This window comes from Scleropages formosus, chromosome 7, assembly GCF_900964775.1.
Source record: "Scleropages formosus chromosome 7, fSclFor1.1, whole genome shotgun sequence".
NCBI classification, from domain to species: Eukaryota; Metazoa; Chordata; class Actinopteri; order Osteoglossiformes; family Osteoglossidae; genus Scleropages; species Scleropages formosus.
The window spans coordinates 2,388,632-2,408,565 of NC_041812.1; the positions used below are offsets into that span (position 1 = coordinate 2,388,632).

Consider the following 19,934-nt stretch of genomic DNA (forward strand, 5'->3'; position numbering starts at 1 on the left):
TGGACACGTAGGCATCACTTCCACGTTTCTGGAGGAAGCAGGCTGTTATCTGCACTCATTTGTCGTCAGAATTACCGCACTCCAGCGGGCAGGGAAACACTCCCCGGTGTAATATGCAGTGATTTATGGTCACGTTAGTGTTTCGGTCGTGCTCGTTGTTCGGCGGTAGCCGCTCGCTTTTTGCAAGTACGGTAAAAGTGTTTGCTGTGAACAATCTGCTGTACAGCAAGATGTAAATGGAGAAGGAGGAGGGTGAGGGGGGGAAGAAGGTTCGAGGAGCAAGCTGGTGAATGGAAGTCAGCCAAGGGGGGGGGGGGGGGGGGGCTCTTGAAGAAGCCTTTTTTTTTTTTTTTTTGTTTCTCTTTAACTTACTGTAACCTTTTTGCGATTCATACATTTTCTGTAAATCCTCATTTGATAATTACATTTATGTAAACATCAGATGGCCTTAATACCATTTGTAGCTCCCACAAGATGTCATGGTACCTTAACAGATTAAGGGTATTTATAAAGGATTTTAAATGGATCGGAAGTCGTGCGCGCTGTGTGTGTGTGTGTGTGTGTGTGTGTGTGTGCGCGCGCGCACTCGCTTTTGTGCTGTGTCTTCATACTGTTCTCCTTTTCTGCTATTTAAATGCCATTTTTTCCAATATTTGCTGGTTTTTTTTTCCCTTTTCTTCCTCTAATTTTGTATGAAAGTACAAGTGCTTCTCCACTGTCCTTTGGAAGCAGCGAAGAGTCGTGCCCGAGATCCTCGTTTATCATTCGTGTATAAATGGGTTGTTTCTTTCATAGCGAGTCGCCGAATAATTGTGTCTTTTTAATGAGACGCTCGTGGTCTTTTGAGTTCGCTGGAATTCTTGACTTAGTTTACGGGATAAATAATGGTTGCAGGGGTTTACGAGCGTGGCTCGGGGCGATCACAGGATCACAGAGTAGTCCCGTGTCGTGGCGTGTGCAGCAGTGTGTTCGTCACACAGCGGAGTTGTGGTTTGGGGGAGTGGGGGGTGGGGGGTGCACCGCCCCGCCCCGCCGCTCCTCCGTCTGTCTGGGGGACGTGCCGGGGGTAGCCGATCCGGTGCCGAACTGCGGCCCTTTTCCCGGCTGCTGTGTCACCGTCTCCCGTAAAAGGTGAAAAGGTCACACGTGCCCACGCTCCGTAAAGTGTCGTCGTCACCGGTCTTCCGTTTCCCTGAGGTGCTAGGGGCAGCCGGGGTGAAACCGCGGACCGCCGGAACATTCTGGAACGTCAGTATCGCTGGGAAGCGGCAGGAGTCACCCCGTTCACGCCCGACGCTTTTAAGGGCGTCGATACCGAACGAAAGCAGACTTGGGATCTGCGCCGTGACGCTGTTGCGGTTGTTGCCGTCGGGACTTCGAGGTGAAGGAGAACAGCTGGTCGCTCTGTCGGGTATCGAGCGTAATATCGGGGGCGTTGAACCGGGGCGGAGAGGTCAAGAGTCCGGGGTCGAGTTCGCTCCCGGAGCGGCCGTCCATCCGTCGGGGTTACTCGGCGCCGCCCTTTTCCCTTCCCGCGCGCGGGCGGCGTCTTTGTACCCGTAATGCCGAGCACGGCGATCATTTCCAAGGGCTCGCTGTGTACATGTTCCACACGTGTCGGTTGGACAGGGGAAGGACGGAGGCGCTCCCTCACGGCCGCTGTCCCGTTTGCTGTCATCGGAGGTAGGATGGTAGGCGGCTGCCGGCAGGGACGCCTAAACTTCAGAGCAAGAGGAGACGCTGCGCGAAGGAGCGCGATTCGAGCGCGATTCGAGCGCCTCCCGGGCGCGCTCTCCGCACGAAGACGAGGCGGGCCGAACGGCGCGGCGCTTCCCGAACAAGAGCGAGGGTTTCAGGCGCCACGTTCGACGTCCTTTTCTCAGGTAGCTCGGCAGGTAGGGCGGTCGTTCGCGACGCGGCACGCGTCCCCGCGGGCGGCTGGAGTCGCTCGTCCGCGCTCATCGCAGGGCGACGGCTCGGCGTCCGGAGCGCTGCGCCCAAGTGCCTTCACTCATCTGCTCTTCCTTTGTCTTGCAGCTTCGAGGTAGTAAAAGTTATCCACGACAAGTTGTTGGACATGGTGGGGAAAGTCCAGTAAGTACACGATTTGACGCTGCGACGAGTTCACGCACGTTTGTCCCCCTGCCCCCGTCGCAGCGACACCCGTGACGTGAGGAACTGTGTGTTTTCTTTCCGCAGGGTACCCATAATGCTGGTCGGAAATAAGAAAGATTTACACATGGAACGGTACGTAGCACGTGAAGCCCGTGTGAATACAGAGACCCGACGACTGGGTGACCGGTGACGGGCCTCGCTGGAAGGGAATGTGGTTCGAGAGAGAGCGCGCGTGTGTGTGTGTGTGTGTGAGTGAGAGAAGCCAGTTCTGCTCATTGGCCAGGTTCTAAAGTGGATGCGTAGGAAGAAAGGAAGGCCGTTCTGCGAGGAGATGATCGCATTAGGGCCACGGGTCTACGGAGCGAAGGCCGCTCTTTTGTCCTTGCAGACGCATTCTTCCCGCTGCCACGTTCACTTTTGTCCTTCGTAGCGACGCCGAGGAGCCGGTAACGTCATGATTAATCCCTCATGTGAACCGCAGTCAGCGTCTCAAAAGCCGTCGTCGCAAAGAGTTTTATGGAAAAAGGAATGGAAAAGTCTTTTTTTTTTTTTTTTTTAGACTTTATATCCCCTGAAAGAAAAACACATTTATATAACGTTGTTTTTCACAAAGGACCAAGGGAGCCGGTTTGTCCCCGTGTGTCCCCTAGTCTCCAATGTGTCACTCACAGCCATATAGAGTGGGAGGCTCCGCCCCCTGAAGGGACCCGGGTGCCAGGAGGCCTAGGACCCATTTAGAAACGTGACGTCATTTCGGTGAAACTGGACCGCAAACTCACTCCCCGGCGCAGCGCGGAAATTAAGCGGCGCCGTCTCAGCGCGGCCACCGCGGACCGGAGACGAGCGAACGGCTTCGTGCGGCGTCTCCCGGGAGGTCCGAGTTCGGCGCGCCCGTCTCCGAGCCGCCCCGCTAACGAGACTTCTCGACAGCGGGGGTTTTTACGATTCCCGCTACGCCCTCATGCGGTAAATTCGGCGTGACGGCTCGCCGGGAAGCGCGGCGGACTTGGCCGCCGAGACGCGTCGTCTCCGACGAGCTTTTCTTCGCTCGTACGAAGCGGCGCCGAGTTCGCGGGCCGCTCTCCGCGGTGCTGCTTCGGATCCGCCGTTGGCGTAACTCGGCGGTGCGACGACTGCTGCTTTTTAGGCGTTCGTCCCAGCGTGCGGGTCGATGCGGGTTCCCGCCGCTCAGGAGCCGGAGCGCGCCGTGTGGACGAGCTGGGAATTGTAATTGATCGCGGCACCGCACCGAGGGGGGGGTCTGGCCTGCGCGTTATCGATCGCACTGAGGCGCAGTAAATCTCGGTGCCGCATGCCCGCTTGCACGCTTTGGCTCCGTGGCGCTCGGCCTCTCCGCGGCGTTTCCGCCCCCTGCGGACGGCTCGCGCCCTGCGCTCGTCCTCCGGGCCGGAGGCGGCGCGCTCCGCGTCTCGTCGGGGACCTGCCGTTGAGCGTCGGAGGCGCCGCGGCATCGGAGTCGACGTCCTCTTTATTGCTGCCGGGAATGAAAACTGCGTTGGTGGATATTAGAAAACAGTTGAACGGTTGTGGTTCTGTACTTAGAGGTCGAGCTGTTTGTCTTTTATATTCAACAGTTTTGTTGTTGCTCTACAGAAAGAAATTAATTTACACAGACACTTCAGTTCCTTTTAGTTCTTAGTCATATACACGCATTCCTGGACTGGTGGTCTTATGTTTAGATTTCTTTATGCCTACATTTGTTCATTCAGCAGATACTTTTCACCAGCACACGGGGAGGGACAGATGCAGACGCGTGGTACGTAATGGCACAAGTAGCTGCACGTAGAACTGGTGAGAGTACAAAGTACAATTTTTAAGCGAGTCCAGAAGAGATGAGTTTCCAGACCCTTCCTGAATGTTGAGAAAGATTCAGCAGTTCTGAGTGAGAGGGGAGGTCCTTCTGCCACGTTGGAGCCAGAGCCAAGAACCTTTGCGCTTTTGATATTGGACCTCTTGTGTGTGGGACCACCAGGTTGGCAGAGGTGGAGAGGTGTAGCTGGTTGAGGAGCGGTGAGAGATCGGGTCTTGCGGGTGCTGGGGAGCAGATCCGTTGATGGTCTGGTAGGCCACGATCGGAGTGTTGAACTTGATATAGCCAGCAACAGGAAGCCAATGGAAGGAGGAGGACGGGTACCTGGGAACCGTTCCTCTGGCAGGTCAAACGCAACTCGTGCAGCAGTGTTTCGTATCGTCTCGAGAGGTTTGGCGGTACAGGTAGGAGAGTGTTGCTTTAGTCCGGGCAAGTGTGACCACGGCCTGGACCAGAAGCTGTATGTTATGAGATTAAAGGTGGATCCTGCAGATGTTGTGCAGAACGTATCTGTAGGACCCATTTGTCGCATTAACATGCTGGGAGAAGTAGAGGCGTCAGTCTGTTTCCTCCCAGGCTCTTCACTGTGAAGCATAAGAAACGAGTGAGATGTCCAGCTGCGTCGAGCAAATGAACCAACTTCATCTAGAATTCATCTAGAGTACGAGCCGGTATTTAGTAGATGCCTTTTTCCAATGTTCAGTCTGTATACTGAGCTGCTTATAATTGTCCACCCATGAACCCAGTAGGGGTAATATTTACTGTATCATTTCAGTGTAAGTACAGTACCTCGATCAAGGGTATCGGAGCCGGAGTGGGGAACCGAACCTGGGTTCCGCAACTGGAAGGCGGCGGCTCTATCCAGGGGGTCACCCGTTGGTCCAGATGTCGCATGTCGGAGGGAAGGTGCAGCTCCACCGGTACAAGGTTCAGCCTCGGTGGGATGACTGCTGGGAAGTGGAGTCGGACTCCTACGGGAGAGGGATGGGTTCTGCTTACGAGAGTCGCACCCGGGGACGACTCCACTTACATAAGCGGCCGCTCCGGGTCCGCAGCCGGGGGGGGGAACGAAGCCCCGTTCAGCTTGAGTTAGTGCGGAGTACTCGAGCTCGACTAGTGAGTGCGCAATTGGGTCGAATTAACGTAACCGCTAGCCAACTGTAGTTTGGTTGCGTTGGGAAAAGTCATTGTGACGGGACTCTAACGCTCTTCTGTTTCTTCCTTCATAACTGTGCAATTTACAGTGTTCGGGGCAGTATTTTTATGTGACATCACTAGAGTACATCAGGATCATCTCCTCAACCTCTGCCAGCTTGGTTGTCCCACGCACAGGCGGTCCGATATCAGACGCCCGAAGGTTTTCAGTTTTGGCTCCGATGCGGTGGAACGATTTCCCTCTGTCACTCAGAGCTGCTGAATCCCTCTCGACATTCAATAAGAGTCTCAAAACACGTCTCTTTCAAACCCACTTGTCTCCTGATCTCCTCTCCGCTCCATAAACTTTTACTACATTATCTGTCAAAAAAAATCTCCCTATCGGATCTGTATGCAGCTATTGGTGATAAACGGCAGCGTTGGACTAATCGATCGGTCACAGTCGAAACCCGAAATTGACCGATTTCCATCTCCATCGTCTGCCGGTGAAACACCTTTTTAAGTCTGAGTTGCGCGTGACTTTGGAGAAAAGCGTTTGTGAAATAAATGCGAAGATGACCTTGAAACATAGTCGGTCAACATGCTGGACGTTGAAAAATGCAACGCCTTACGTTGCTTTGCCTTTTTTGCCAATGCCATGCCGATTTTCCTTCATTTCATACCGTTGTAAGCGCGAGTGACGCTTACGGCGAAGAACGTGAGAGGCGTACCAGGGTAAGACTAACGCGGGTTGCCCAGTCGGTCCAGGTCTCGCACCTTACTGAGGAGCTCCGGATCTCCGCTAGAACGTCTCCAGGCTCACCTCCCCACCCCTGGTCCTCCACCTCTTTTCCAGTGTAATCAGCTGCGAAGAAGGGAAAGCGCTGGCCGAGTCCTGGAACGCCGCCTTCATGGAGTCGTCTGCTAAAGAGAACCAGGTACCGGAGCGTCAGGTCCGCCGTCTCTGTCCTCGTCCGGGTTTGTCCGCGGAGACGAGCGCTACCGCGACGGGCGATGCGCACCGCGTCGGCGCACGTGTTTTTACCGTGTTTTGGAGGTACGCGTATCGTTTATCGATCGCTCTCCGGCTCCGAGAAGCACAGCTGTGAACCCGGATCCCGTTACCCCTAAAAAAGCGCACGAGTTTCCTGGAGAGCACCTGGGAGCACAGCCTTTGGGTACACCTCGCTCACATTTACCGTAGCGAAACGCTTCTTTCCGCCGTACGTGTCTCTCGGCGTAAGGGGTTCCGCACCGCCGCGGCCCCGTGGCCCGCGCGTTCGTTCTCGGCGATCGTCTGCCGTCCGGGTTCCCCGCGGACATCGTGTGCGTCGCCCTGTGTAGCGCTCTCGTCGTCGGACCTCTTGCGCTGCTCTGTCGTCTGCGCCCGTCTTTTTAACACCTCTCTCGTCTCTACTCGACGCGTCTCTACGGCTGTTTCCTTCACACCTCATTGTTTGTATTTTTATTTTTTGCACCTGTGTTGTTTTTTTTTTTTTTTTTTAAAATCTTTGCGCTCGTTTGTGTCCGACTTGCCTGTACACTGTTATTTAGGTGGTTACGTAGGTGGCAGCTGGTAGCGTAGTGGTCAGCGCTGTGGCCGTTGGACCCAAAGGTCACAGGTTTGCGTCCCACCTCCAGCTGTAGTACCCTTGAGCAAGGTACTTGCCCTAAATTAGTCCAGTAAAGTTACCCAGCTGTATAAACGGGTAAATAATTGCATGTAAATTCACAGCGTAAGTCGCTTTGGATAAAAGTGTCAGATAAATGTTGTCTGTCTCTCCACCTGTTTTTTTTCTAAAAATTTTATTCTTAATACTCGTTTACTTGCGTTGTCCAGGCCTGTTTCGCTCGCACCTCACCGTTCGTGTTTGTTGCGTGTTCCTCTTGTTCGGAGCTGTGTGTTTGACGTGTTTGCGAGGTCCGCGCCCGTGCTCTCTGTTGATGGTGCCCGTGTCTCCGGACCCCGTCTCCTGTGCCTTTCCAGACCGCGGTGGAGGTCTTCAAGAGGATAATCCTGGAGGCGGAGAAGATCGATGGGGGGGCGCCGCCAGGCAGGACATCGTGCTCGCTGATGTAGTACCGCCCTGTCGCCGCACTGGACACTGGGATATCCCTGTACTTGAAGGCTAACTGCCTGTTTTCCTCCATATAAACTTTGGTTTTCTTTTATTTTTTTACTTTTGTTTTTTTTTTTTTTCCTTCTTTTTTTTTTTTTTTTTTTTTTTTTTTTTTCTTCCCCTCCCTTCCGAAGTGGGACAGAGATATTTGGAAATGGAGGAGTATCTGTTCCTCCCAGCTCTGGGTAGCCCTCCCTGAACTACACCCCCCCTAGAGCCCCCCCCCCCCCCCCCCCAGCCCCCAATGTGAAAGATAGAGCTTCACATTTGTTCTGTTCTTATCATTTTAAGCCTTTTTCTTTTCCGTATCATTTCCCTGCTCCCTTCACCCTATCAATTTGTATATTGTATTTCTTAAAGAATAATTATGGCCAAAAAAGTTGCCAGCGTTAATTTTCTTGTGTAGTGAAATGTTGTTCAGAACTTTTTTGATTGTAATCATTAAAGGAGCATATTGTTACACTATTATTTAAGTGCGTAGCGACGGTGGTGTGTGTCATTTCTGCGCCCGGTGCTCGGCCGAGAGGAGCCCGGCCGTTACCGTAGTACAGCTGGAGAGGACCGGAGTAAAACGTTATCGCCGTTTCCAGTGGAACGTGACAGGGGACCGAGGACTAATTTGAGGGTCAAGTTTCAGGCCTTCCACGGTAAGAGTTTGAGGGCTTTTTTGGGTTCTCCCCCCAGATCCGGGCTCGGTTTAAAGCAGGATGTTTGTGTCGAGCCTCACGGTTCACTTCTGGTGACCAGTTGCACCAGAATGAATTTTACATGTTCTCACAACATGACTCTCACATCAGGAAATAATAGCTTCTTCTTTTTAAAGGGAGACCTCATTGGCCTATTACTTGGCACACAAAGACATTGAAATTTGAAATATTAGTCGGAATGTTTACCAAGTACTAAATAACTTCAATTCCCTGGGGGAGGGAATCGCTGTGATTTGGAAACCAGGAGCGTCATTGCGAAACGAAGTAGCCTGCGGCTCACGGTACGTACGGTATACACTGATTATTACCTTACGCTCGTGTTTGTACTGAAAGCACTTTCTGATAAAGCATGAGATGAAAAGCACAAACCATTCTTGTGCAAAGGTTTGCGGTGCGCTGTTTCGCTGTCTCTAGTTATTATTAAAGATATTCAACTGATCTCACTCAACAAGGATTCCCTATTAAAAGCTACCAGGCTGATCAGTTGTAAATCCTTGTGACAAAAGCATATACTGCACATTTCGCTTGCTTCTGTCTCAGAATCTCTGGGCAAAAATTATTTTATGAAATGCGCATCAAAATATTATATAAATGCATGTTCTCGTGTGGCTCGTTTAGTAATAAGTGTTATTCAATGGTTTATTCATTAGCGGTAAATAGAAGTGGGGCAGCTGGTGGTGTAGAGATTAGAGCTGCTTCTTTTGGACCTTGAGGTTATAGGTTTGAATCCCACCTCCAGCTATCGTACCCTTGAGCGAGGGCCTTACCCTAAATTACTCCGGTACAGTTACTGGGCTGTATCCCTGGGTAAGAAGCCTGTGATTTTGGAGAAAAGTGTGAGATAACGGTAAATAGAACAGTGAGCGTTGGATGAAACCTGTCTTAAAATGCTACTTACGTGCAGCTCCGCCGATGTGGAAAAACTGCCGTCGAGCTCAAGCATCTCTTCTGTTGGCAGTGGTTCTCAAAATAGACTTGAAACCGTACTGCGTTTAATTCCAGGTCCTTTCCGCACAACCAAAGTGCCCGATGTGTTAAGACTGAATGAAATGAGTTTATTTGTGACCACAAAGTTTCGTCATTTCACCCTAAAGCCCAACAAAAGGTATGAAATGAATTTACACGGGAGGTCAAGTAGTTCCTACTGACGATTCATGTGTCTGATTGTGTTTTTCCTCTGGGGTGTTTGCAGCAGCATTTGACCCCCAGCGTAGAACTGAGCATCTTCCTATAATAGAGCTGTTATTCCGCATCATGCGCCGTTCGGACATCTCTCGGCACCTTTGGAACTCGGTGTCCAGGAAAAGAGCGCGTGGAGTGGATGTGCGTTGATTACACGTGTTCCCGTTCGAAAAGCATCCCTCGTGTGTGTGGAATAACCCTCATGAGGACAGATTCATCCGGAGAGCTACTGGCAACAGGTCCTTTACGATGGAGACGTGTGACCAGAGCAGGTAGCAACTCGTGATCATGTGATGGACAGTGTCCATGAAATGATCTCCAGTTGGTACCTTCATGGGCAGTCCTCCAGAGAACGCAGAGCCGCCCTGTGTGTGAGGCTCCGCCAGGCTTTTCGGGAACACGGCGGTAACGTGGAAAGCAGGTCAGTCTCCTTCACCCCCCACCGCCCATCGTTAGATTTACTCCCCCGCTGCTCTGTTCGGTTAAGCGAACGGCGCGTGCCGATGGTTGCCGAGTCTCTCCAGCTTTACCCGAATGGTTAGTCTCCTTTTTTTGTGTGCAGTTACATTTGTTTCCCTCACAAAGCTACGAAAGGTGTAACATTTACCTTACCTTTTATAAGGCATCTTTTTATTGTTTCGTCGCTCACAGTTTCGAGTCGGTGCATAACATGTAGAGCTGTACAGTTGACCCTCCTGAGGGTTTGGTTACCCAGACAAGGGGCAATAATGTGACCCACACTGTGACAGAGCCTGCAGTCCAACTAGGGGGAAAAAAAAAAAGATCTTCATTGTTCTTCTGTTTGGACAATTGAAGAGAACAGTGTGGAACGTCTTGCTACATGTTGGCTTTCATCGGCTGTTCGGTACCTTTTGGATACCGTGCTCGTGTTCGGCCGTCCCGAACAGAGCACCGAGGGATAAAGTAGTTGAAGTCACTGACTGGGACAATTGACCCAGATGAGTAAAAATAGTTCTCAAAATGTAACCTGGCAACAAAAAATTTATTCAAATGTTTGTCACATCGGACAGGAAAATGCATCAGGAATGTGTTCCAGTGTGAAAAACAGTCTATAGACACCCGACTGTTTATTAAATTAATCTGTTACTGAAAACAGTGTTAATATAAAAATGTTGGATACCAAGAGCCTATTTCGTATTATTTTAAATGGGGAAGAATAATAACGTGTTCCCACCCCATCAAAAAAACCCCCAAATATTCATCCATCCAGTTTCAATAGCTGCTTCTCCTAGTGAGGGTCGCGGCGATCCGGAGCCTGTGCTGGAATCGTTTGGTGTAAAGCTGGGGAAACCCCAAACAAATTTTTCCAAATATCATTTGGATACTGTGAAACACCTATGTAGCTATCAACCGGTGTTATCAGCACAATATAATACTTATTTACACATTTATTGCTCTGGGATATTTCCCACTTTTTAATACATCAGTTCTTTGCAGGATAAGCAATTCATTTGTTGTGAACAATTTTCTAAAACTGCACAGTGCTGCTAAAATGCACATACACACCCAAACAAGCATCAGTTAAACTTTTCCTGCTGATTGCCCTGCTGTCTCTGTGATCGTTCGTTTCGATAACACACCCGATATGACCGACAGATACTCCTGTGGAACGTCGTACACTTCCCTTATTGCCCAACACACTAACAAACACACGTGGATGCACGCATGCCAACTACGGCACATTACTGCACTTCTGCGGCAATCACGGAACCCACAAATCTCAATTTTTTAATTACACGATTAGGATAAATTTAAACAATTTCTTTGTGTTGTGATTTGAAAACTGGGTATCAAAAACCAACAGCCATTATACCGAAATTTTGGATGAAATGTTTTTAAATCTGGGGGGCGTGGTGGCGCAGTGGGTTGGACCGGGTCCTGCTCTCCAGTGGGTCTGGGGTTCGAGTCCCGCTTGGGGTGCCTTGCGACGGACTGGCGTCTCTTCCTGGGTGTGTCCCCTCCCCCGCCAGCCTTACGCCCTGAGTTGCCGAGTTAGGCTCCGGTTCCCCGCGACCCTGTATGGGACAAGCGGTTCAGAAAGTGTGTGTGTGTGTGTGTGTGTGTGTGTTTTTAAATCGATGAACGTCTGAGTTTCACATTATTCACGGGGCCTAGTGCCCATCCCTCCAAAAGTCAAACAGAGGCTGTTCAGTGCTAAGAAAACCACTCCTGAAAAAATAATGTAGTTCACACATTTACCTGTATGAGCATTGTGCTTATTCCAGTTATAAGGAGCAATACAGGTGGGTAGAGTTAAAGGAAAATGTTTTTCAGTGTGTGTTTATATCCACGTCTCTGGTGTACATTCACAAGTATTACACACACGGTAGCCTCAGCTCATCTGAGAAACTACACAAGAAATACGACCCACTGGTCCATCCTCAGAATTGTGAGCTGCAATTTTGTAGGACATACCACCCTTTTCCTCCTTTACAATTTCACATTTATTCATTTATCAGACACTTTTCAAAAGCGACTTCCAATGAACTCTATGTGATGTTATCAGCCCACACACCTTATTCACCGTGGTGACTTACACTGCTAGATACACTACTTACACTGGGTCACTCATCCATACATCAGTGGAACAGCATGTCTTTGAAGTGTGGGAGGAAACCAGAGCACCCGGAGGAAATCCACACAGACACAGGGCGAACATCCAAACTCCACACAGACTGAGGGGGAATCGAACCCACATCCTCTCGCACCACCCAGGCATTGTGAGACAGAAGCGCTACTCACTGTGTCACTGTCCTGCCCACTTTTAAAAAAGGTAACATTAATAAGAATACAGTAGTAATGTGTAGGATGTAGAATTGATAGATAACACGATCTTTGTGCCAAATGATATAACATAAATTTATGCAATAGACAGGATATGAGGAAATAAGTGGGTCTGAAAGTGTTTTGAGACTCTTCTTGAATGTTGAGAGGGATTCAGCAGTCCTGAGTGAGAGAGGGATCTCATTCCTTAACTTTGGAGCCAGAACCAAGAAACTTTGGGCTTTTGATGTTGGGCCTCTTGTGTGTGGGACCACAAAGCAGGTCAAGTTGGAGGAGCGTAGCAAATGAACAGGTCCTGGAGGCGTCGGGGAGCAGCTCTATGGATGGTCTTGTAAACCGTAACCAGACCGTTGAACTTATGGGCAGCTTACGAACTTTGAGTAACTAATCTGTTGGACCCAGTTAACGTAGTAAGTAAGGGACCAATTGTAGTTCTGAGTTTTACCGCAGTATGAATGTGGGGGGAGAATAGATTTGCAAGTTTCTCTAGGAAATTGACGAAACTAATGGGTTTAACCCATTAAAGATTTAAGCTCTGCTCTTGTAAATCTCCCGTCATTGTCAGCCTCCTTCACAAACTTGCTGACTTTGTAGGAAGTCTGCAGATTTAACTGAACATTCTGATACCCAGGGCTGGATTGTGGCCGGTGTGCCTCCTTGGCAGAGACCTCAGCTCCCGTGCGCTAAGGGTTCTGGTTTGATGCCGGCGTAGAGTACCATGGTGGAGGCTCTCGCAGAGGTGTGATCAGTACCTCTCCTTTGGCTCAGCAAGATCTCTTTTGAAGGATACAGTTTAGCCATCAAAATACTCGCTGTACACCGACCAGCCCTGCTATAGAGGGGAATGACTTAAACGCAGAGAAGATTCCACCGATGCTTTGACCTTTGGCCGCTGGATGCAGCTGGAATTAAACGTCACTCAAAGTACATCATTACAGTGCTGCCAACCTTCTGGTGCCTGGAGTCTTGGAGGAACCACGGAGCCGTCCTTCTGGCCACGTTCAGGTAAGGGCAGCGGGCAGTGCGGTGGCGGGAGCCTTGTGGTCAAAGGAGCTGGGTTCGATTCCCTCTTTAGTTCCCTGAACAAGGCACTTACCCTGAATCGATGTAGAAAAATTATCCGGCTGCATTGGTATCTTTACTAGTTTAATATACTGCATAAAGCTAAAGTTGTAAGTAGCTTTGAAGGAAAGCAGTAGCTAACTAATAAATAATTAGCTAATTGATAGATAGGTCAAAGTGGCTTTATTCTCATTTCGACCATATACGGCTGCAACAGGATACAGTGAAACGAAACAACATTCCTCCAGGACCATGGTGCTACATAAAAAACAATGTAATATATTAAAACGACATATACAGTACAATAAAAACAATATATTACAATTATTACAAGATATAATATATACAATAAAAACAATATATGACAATATAATAATAAATGCTGTAAAATGTAAGCGAAATTGCAAAGGGAGTGGAATGGTGTTCATCTGAGGTCACTACATAGTTTCCATTCGAGACACTCGTGGACATGGTGTCAATAGTCAATTACGAATTTAATAGGGTATGTCTGAAGGAAAATGTGTGTGTGTCTGAAATACTTTTGAAGAAACAGTTTATAACAGCGCTTAATGAACTGAGAAAGTGCTAGAATCCAGGTGAATCGGTCTCATGCGCATCAGTCTCTCAGTGGGACAGTTGGACCGCAGTCTCGTGAGCAGAACTCGTGTGTCCAGCAGAACCGCGGCGTCGGATGTGCAGCATGAGGGCGAAAAGCATCAAGGGCCCAATATAAAGAACTCAATGTATGATCCCGTATTTAACGGGCAGCGAGTGAAGAAGTACCTGCGTGTCGGCAGGGTGCGCTGTGAGTCGGGAGCTCAGCGGCACAATTAGAAATGACCTGGGTTGACCTCGTGCCCTAGCAGGGGTTCCGAAAAGTGCAGCATGACACTCGTCTTTGTGGGACGTCATTGAAGTCGAAGCAACGGGGGCAGTGAGACATGGGGTCGAAGGATCTCAGCTGTTTTTAGTCGGGTATCTAAGGACAGGATGAAGGCGACACCCAAATACCTGAACTCGGCAGATGTGAGCATGGTCTCCCCGCCAGTTACCGCACTCTAATGAGGTACATATAATCTTGTACCCATTTAACTTCAAAAGCTTGTCGTCGTTTTCCCCACCATGTCGCACCCTTCCAAACTCTCTTCTCGGACTCACTTCCCCCCCGATGCGGTAAGTGCTCGATAGACGTGTCCCTGTTTATTATGCTTAATAATTTTAAGAACTGCTTGTTTCATATTTCAAAAGCCTTTGTGCAGTTACTGGTGCACTGTACACTGGTTATACTGTAGTATGTGACGAATTGACTGTACTCTAGAATCACTTCATTCAACTTCATTTCAGAAAGACTTCATTCAACTTCCAGTTGCTTAAATAATAATAATAATTATAAGAAAATATTTAATATAATATTATTATTTTTATTTTTTATAGAGCGCTCTTCTCATGTAGTGACACAGAGCGCTTTAACACAGGCATACAGCAAGAAAAACTGATACAAACAAAGAAGACAGTCAACTAATGGCTACCATAATGAAGAACTTATTATAGAGCTATAAGTATACCTACTGGCCACCGGGGAAAGGAAGAAAAACTCCCAACTGAAGGTTGAGGGAGAAAAAAAACCTCTGGGGGTCCACGGGCCAGTGGTAGCCCACCCCTCCTGGGCATTCTAGAAAGTAGTAGTAGTAATAATAATAATAATAATAATAATAATTAATAATAAATTTATTATTATTATTATTATTATTATTATTATTAGTAGTAGGGGGGGGGTGCGGTGGCGCAGTGGGTTGGACCACAGTCTTGCTCTCCGGTGGGTCTGGGGTTCGAGTCCCGCTTGGGGTGCCTTGTGACAGACTGGCGTCCCCTCCTGGGTGTGTCCCCTCCCCCTCCGGCCTTACGCCCTGTGTTGCCGGGTTAGGCTCCGGTTCCCCGCAACCCCATATGGGACGAGCGGTTCTGAAAATGTGTGTGTGTGTGTGTGTGTGTGTGTGTGTGTGTGTGTGTGTGTGTGTGTGTGTATTATTAGTAGTAGGAATACCATATTTACAGCTTTCCAGAAGGTGTGCTACGCATTTATATCGGCATGTTATTGATTTGAAGTTGTTACGGCAGCAGAATGTTGTTATTCCACTTATCGGTGGAATTTACCTTTTTACATTTGTTTTATGCAAAGTGTGAAACATAATTAACATTAAACAAGTATTAAACAAGAAAATTGAAACATTTTGTCTTTTTCTGTAATAATAATAATAATAATAATAGTAGTAGTAGTAGCAGTGTTACGGTTGACATCAGCCACCTATAAATTCCCGTTCCCTGCTGGTGGCAGTTTGTGGATTCTAGGTGGTTATGGGACGGGTGTCGTGGCGAGAGGATCGTCGAGGTGTGTGTGCCTGGGGGTAGAGAGGTGTCGGGTCGGTGGCTGTGTATGGGGTTTCTGGGGGTTGTGGTGCACACCGTAGGGCTGAGTGGGCTTAAACCCCACACACGCTGCCTTACCCAGCAGCGCAGGCCAACAGAACCGCAACATGGGCAAAAACGGGCCGAGCAAACCCCCGTCCAAGCAAAAACCTTTGTCGCGTCCTCTGGGCCGAAAGCTGAAGCCAGGATCAGCAGCGGCGGCGAATGTAAGGGAAAGTGTCTATGAAGCAGAAGCCCTAAACTGCCCTTTGTGCCCTTTGTTGGGGGGCCTCGCGAGAGCACCGCTCTCTCTCTAGCCCATATATATTGGGGGCTCCAAATATTCCACTTCTGCACTTCCCTCGCTTGTGGGCAGCCAGCGGAAATGTCCCAGTACTCTGGTAAGGTCAGTACCAGGGGACCTGATGGTGTCTGACCCGGAGAGGAAGCCCTGACGCTCCGGATGGTTGTTAAATCAGTGTGACGGTGGCCAGGCGGCCCAAAGCAGCCCAACCTTCCGGTGCCGCGTTGATGTCCCTCAAAAGGATGCGTGGATTTCTCCGGAAAAACAATCCCCTCAAAAGCACGCACACACTAACTGAAACCACTTGTCCCAAGCAGTGGGACAGCAAGCCGGAGCCTAACCTGGCAACACAGGGTGCAAGGCTGGAGGGAGGGAGGGAGGGAGGGGGGGGACACACACACCCAGGACAGGATGCCAGTCCATCACAAGGCACCCCAAGCAGGACTCAAACCCCAGACCCACCAGAGAGCAGGACCTGGTCAAACCCACTGTGCCAGTGCACCACTGTGCCACCACGCCCCCCCTTAAAAGTACCTCTCTGTAATAAAACACTTATAAATCTGGATGAGTTTTTTTTTTTGTTTTGTCTTAATTAATATGTTTCATGTTTTTGACTGGCCCTTTAAAAGCATTTAAACGTTTGCTTTCAAACTACTGGAACAAGTGGAACAGCTACTGGGCCAATATATGAAACCTGTTGGGCACGGCTAAAAAAAAAAAAAAAAAAGTTTATGGGGCATAAAGAAATGCACCACTACTAAGGGTTGATCCACTTCCTAATAATAATAAAATATGGAATGTCTGGATGCCCTTCTGGAATTTTCTCACATAGATCAGATGATCACACCAGTGAAACACTGCAGCTCTTCGACCTTCACTCTTTGCTTTGTGTTGTGGGTGTGTTCTGGGTTTTTCAGCTGTGTGTGTCTGCTGTACCCCAGCACTGTTCATTAACCCCCCCCTCAAAAAAAATACTTGATGAAGAGAGACTGTCAGATGCCGAAGTGCAGATTGCGCCCCGAACGCCAATTTAAGGGCCTTTTCAAAGAGCCTGTTCTTCAGCTGATTTGATGAGAACGTGCTCCGCAGGCAGGCATTCCCACACTTTTTATTATTTCAGTAAAATAAATCACAGAGGACTGATTTGCTCAAAGGGCGCCGGTGGAGCGAGGGCAAATTACTTGACATATGAAAGGGAAAGAAAAGCGTCTCTTGTTACTCTTTAAGTCTCTGTACCCGCAGTGTGTGAAAACACTGATTTATCTGTGTTTCCGCTTCTCTCTCGCCCAACTGTTTGTGGTCGTCGGTGTGTTTTTGCTCAGATTCTATTTCACGGGGGGAAATGCTTCGCTGGGCAGAAGCTGGAGGTCTGCGGGGAGTGCGAGACCTTCAGGACCGCGGTTTCGTGAACCGGGTCAACTCCATCCGCGTGGAGAGCGGCGCCTGGACCTGCTACGACCACCCGACTTCCGGGGCCAGCAGCACATCCTGGAGCGTGGCGACTACCCCGACTTCCAGCTGTGGAACGCCCACCGCCCACAACGACCACATGGGCTCCTGCAGGCCCGTGAGAATGGTGAGGAGATGCGGAGGAGCGCTGGGTTGAACGGCTCTCAGCTGGTCCAAGATCCCCCAGGCCTTCATAACCGTACCGACAGTTTAAAGGTGCTATAACTTCCATACCTGGATGGGGGTTCACCATCCCCATCAGCAGTGCATTGTGGGCTTCGAAGCCCCTCTGCACCCCCATGCAGATGCTGCTCCGTAGCAGAAGCTGAGCTCCACATGCTGCCCTCTCTCTGCGAGGGCACCGCTGTCCTCGGCTCGCAGGGAAGGGTTCGAGTCCCTCCGACCCAACGCTGGAAGGAGTGTGAGTCGAGCGTGACGCGGTGCTGCACCTCGGCAGCCGCGGGTATAATCGATACGGTGCTCAGGAAGTGAAATATTTCACGTGGAACATTAGAGCAAGAGGGGCGCACGTTGACTGGTGTGCATTACGTCGAAACCTGGAGGCCGAATAAGCACTGAAATGCATTTAGTTACTTTGACGCCACAGTTACATTAAGATTAATTTTGAACATTTTCAAAAGAGTGAATTATTTGTGGGGGGCGCGGTGGTGCAGTGGGTTGGACTGGGTCCTGCTCTCCGGTGGGTCTGGGGTTCGAGTCCCTCTTGGGGTGCCTTGCGACGGTCTGGCGTCCCGTCCTGGGTGTGTCCCCTCCCCCTCCGGCCTTACGCCCTGTGTTGCCGGGTTAGGCTCCGGTTCCCTGCGACCCTGTATGGGACAAGCGGTTCAGAAAATGTGTGTGTGTGAATTATTTGTTTCACATGTTCAATACGTTATAAAATAAACTAAAATAACGTAAAATGAAAAAGTGAGGAATTTACTAGACCGAGGTAATGGTTAAATGCAGAGGACAGCTGGTGGTGTAGTAGTTAGAGCTGCTGCTTTGGGACCCAAAGGTTGTGGGTTTGAATCCCACTTCCAGCTGTAGTGCCCTTAAGCAAAGTGTTCCCTTTAAAGTTTCTCCAGCAGGATTACTCGGCTCTGTAAATAATCGCAGGTACATTAACACGGTGAGTTGTTTTGGAGGAAAGCACGAGATAAAAGTAATAATAATTGGCAAACCCTGCAAATTGCGCACAGTGATCAGTACATTGTGTGTTTCCACCCAACTCGTTCCTTTGCTGTTGAAAAGGTGTTATACAGGTGTTATATATATTTCAAGGGTTAAAGTGAATGTTAAGCACCCCTTAGGTGTCTCGACTGGAGACGGGGCGTGGGGGTGCTGAGGACCTCTGGTGCCCAAACACAAGGCGGTTAAGGACCTGCTCCTCTGCTCCTTCTCCACATCGAGCGCCACCGGATCGAGCTCTTTGAGGACCGCAACTTCTGGGGCCGCCGCGTCGACTTCTGCGAGGACTGTCCCTTCCGGCAGGGCCGCGGCTTCCCCAGCAGCCGCATCAACTCCCTGAGGGGGGACGGCGACAGCACGTAAGTCTTCCAAAGCGCGGCTCCTCCTCCTCCTTCGCCACCTGTGTGTAGGGTAATAGATGCTGAAGATGTTCGCTGGAACTTTTATATCCCCTGCATCACGACAACCACACACCTCACTCCCAGCTGGGTGAAAGTGAACTGCTTTAAAGTGTTTTGCTTGGCTCAGCTCACTAATGAAGAGCAGAGCTGAACACACACACACACACACACACACACACACACACGCCTGAAAAAAGCACACGTTCATTCATAACTCCCCGGTTCATATCCTTCTGGGACTGACTCTTCACTATAGATGGGAGTATAAAAAATATTAATTTGCATTTTTCATTTCATTTCCTGCAGTTGTCCCACCAGATTAGATTTAATCCTATTTATTGCACCTCTGACACTTCCATGACAACCCAGCTACTAAAACTATCACTGATCCCGATGCACATTTTTCATTTCTGGCTATTTGTGCTTTGTAATTATTTTCCTGGGAATCTTCCTTCAAAATATACTGTATACTTGTGAAGATAATCTTGCTTTTGTTTACTTTAGAAAACTCACAACAACTTTGACGCTGGTTTTCTTAAAAGTGTTTTTCCTGAAACTTTCTTCATTATACGCATATTATTTGCATTTCTCCTAACAGCGACTCTATGAAGCCAGTGTAGTGAACAGTAACAGTGAGCGGTAAATGTGTGCTGAACAAATGTACAAATACCCGCACAACTTTTCTCCTCAGCATCCTATATAGGCAAACTGCAGCTTGAAGGTGTGCGAGTCTTTCGTGTCCCTTGTTTTACCACAAAACGACTGTTTAATGAGAATCAGTGTTTCTCAGGGGACATAATAGGTGTGTAATGACCATTATGGTCCGTATGTTACTTTAGAGGAAATCATGTGTGTGGTAGAAACACGCAAGTTAGTGCAGGTGCAAAAAGAAGTGAAACCCAAGTAGGTAAGCAGAATCAGGGGTGTAAATCATCATCGCTTTTTTATTTTGCACATTTAAGTTTTAAATTTTATGTTTGTTATCATATTTTATACAAGAATAATGACCATCCCTATAGGGTTCACATACTTTCAAGCAGAGTTGCTGTCTCACAGTGCCTGGGTGGTGCGAGAGGACGTGGGTTCGATCCCCACTCAGTCTGCGTGGGTTTCCTCCCGGTGCTCTGGTTTCCTCCCACACTCCAAAGACATGCTGTTTATGTTCACCCATAGTGTATGAGTAACAGAGAGAGTGTGTGTGTTCCACTGATGTATGGATGAGTGACCCAG

The 19,934-nt window shown here is 49.2% G+C and overlaps 1 protein-coding gene and 1 pseudogene across 1 annotated transcript in view; both read left to right on the top strand.

The window, feature by feature from the left end:
• Positions 1-7,281, top strand: part of rheb (Ras homolog, mTORC1 binding) — a 30,209-nt gene extending 22,928 nt beyond the window's left edge. Inside the window, exons 5-8 of the mRNA XM_018741762.2 lie at positions 2,038-2,094; positions 2,200-2,247; positions 5,937-6,018; positions 7,068-7,281. Of these exons, the coding sequence (XP_018597278.1) occupies positions 2,038-2,094; positions 2,200-2,247; positions 5,937-6,018; positions 7,068-7,160 (280 nt within the window). The 3' untranslated portion in view covers positions 7,161-7,281. The remainder of the gene's footprint in view (positions 1-2,037; positions 2,095-2,199; positions 2,248-5,936; positions 6,019-7,067) is intronic.
• Positions 7,282-15,747: 8,466 nt separating this feature from the next.
• On the top strand, positions 15,748-18,666 carry LOC108927984 (gamma-crystallin N-like; annotated as a pseudogene).
• The last annotated feature ends 1,268 nt before the right edge of the window (positions 18,667-19,934 follow it).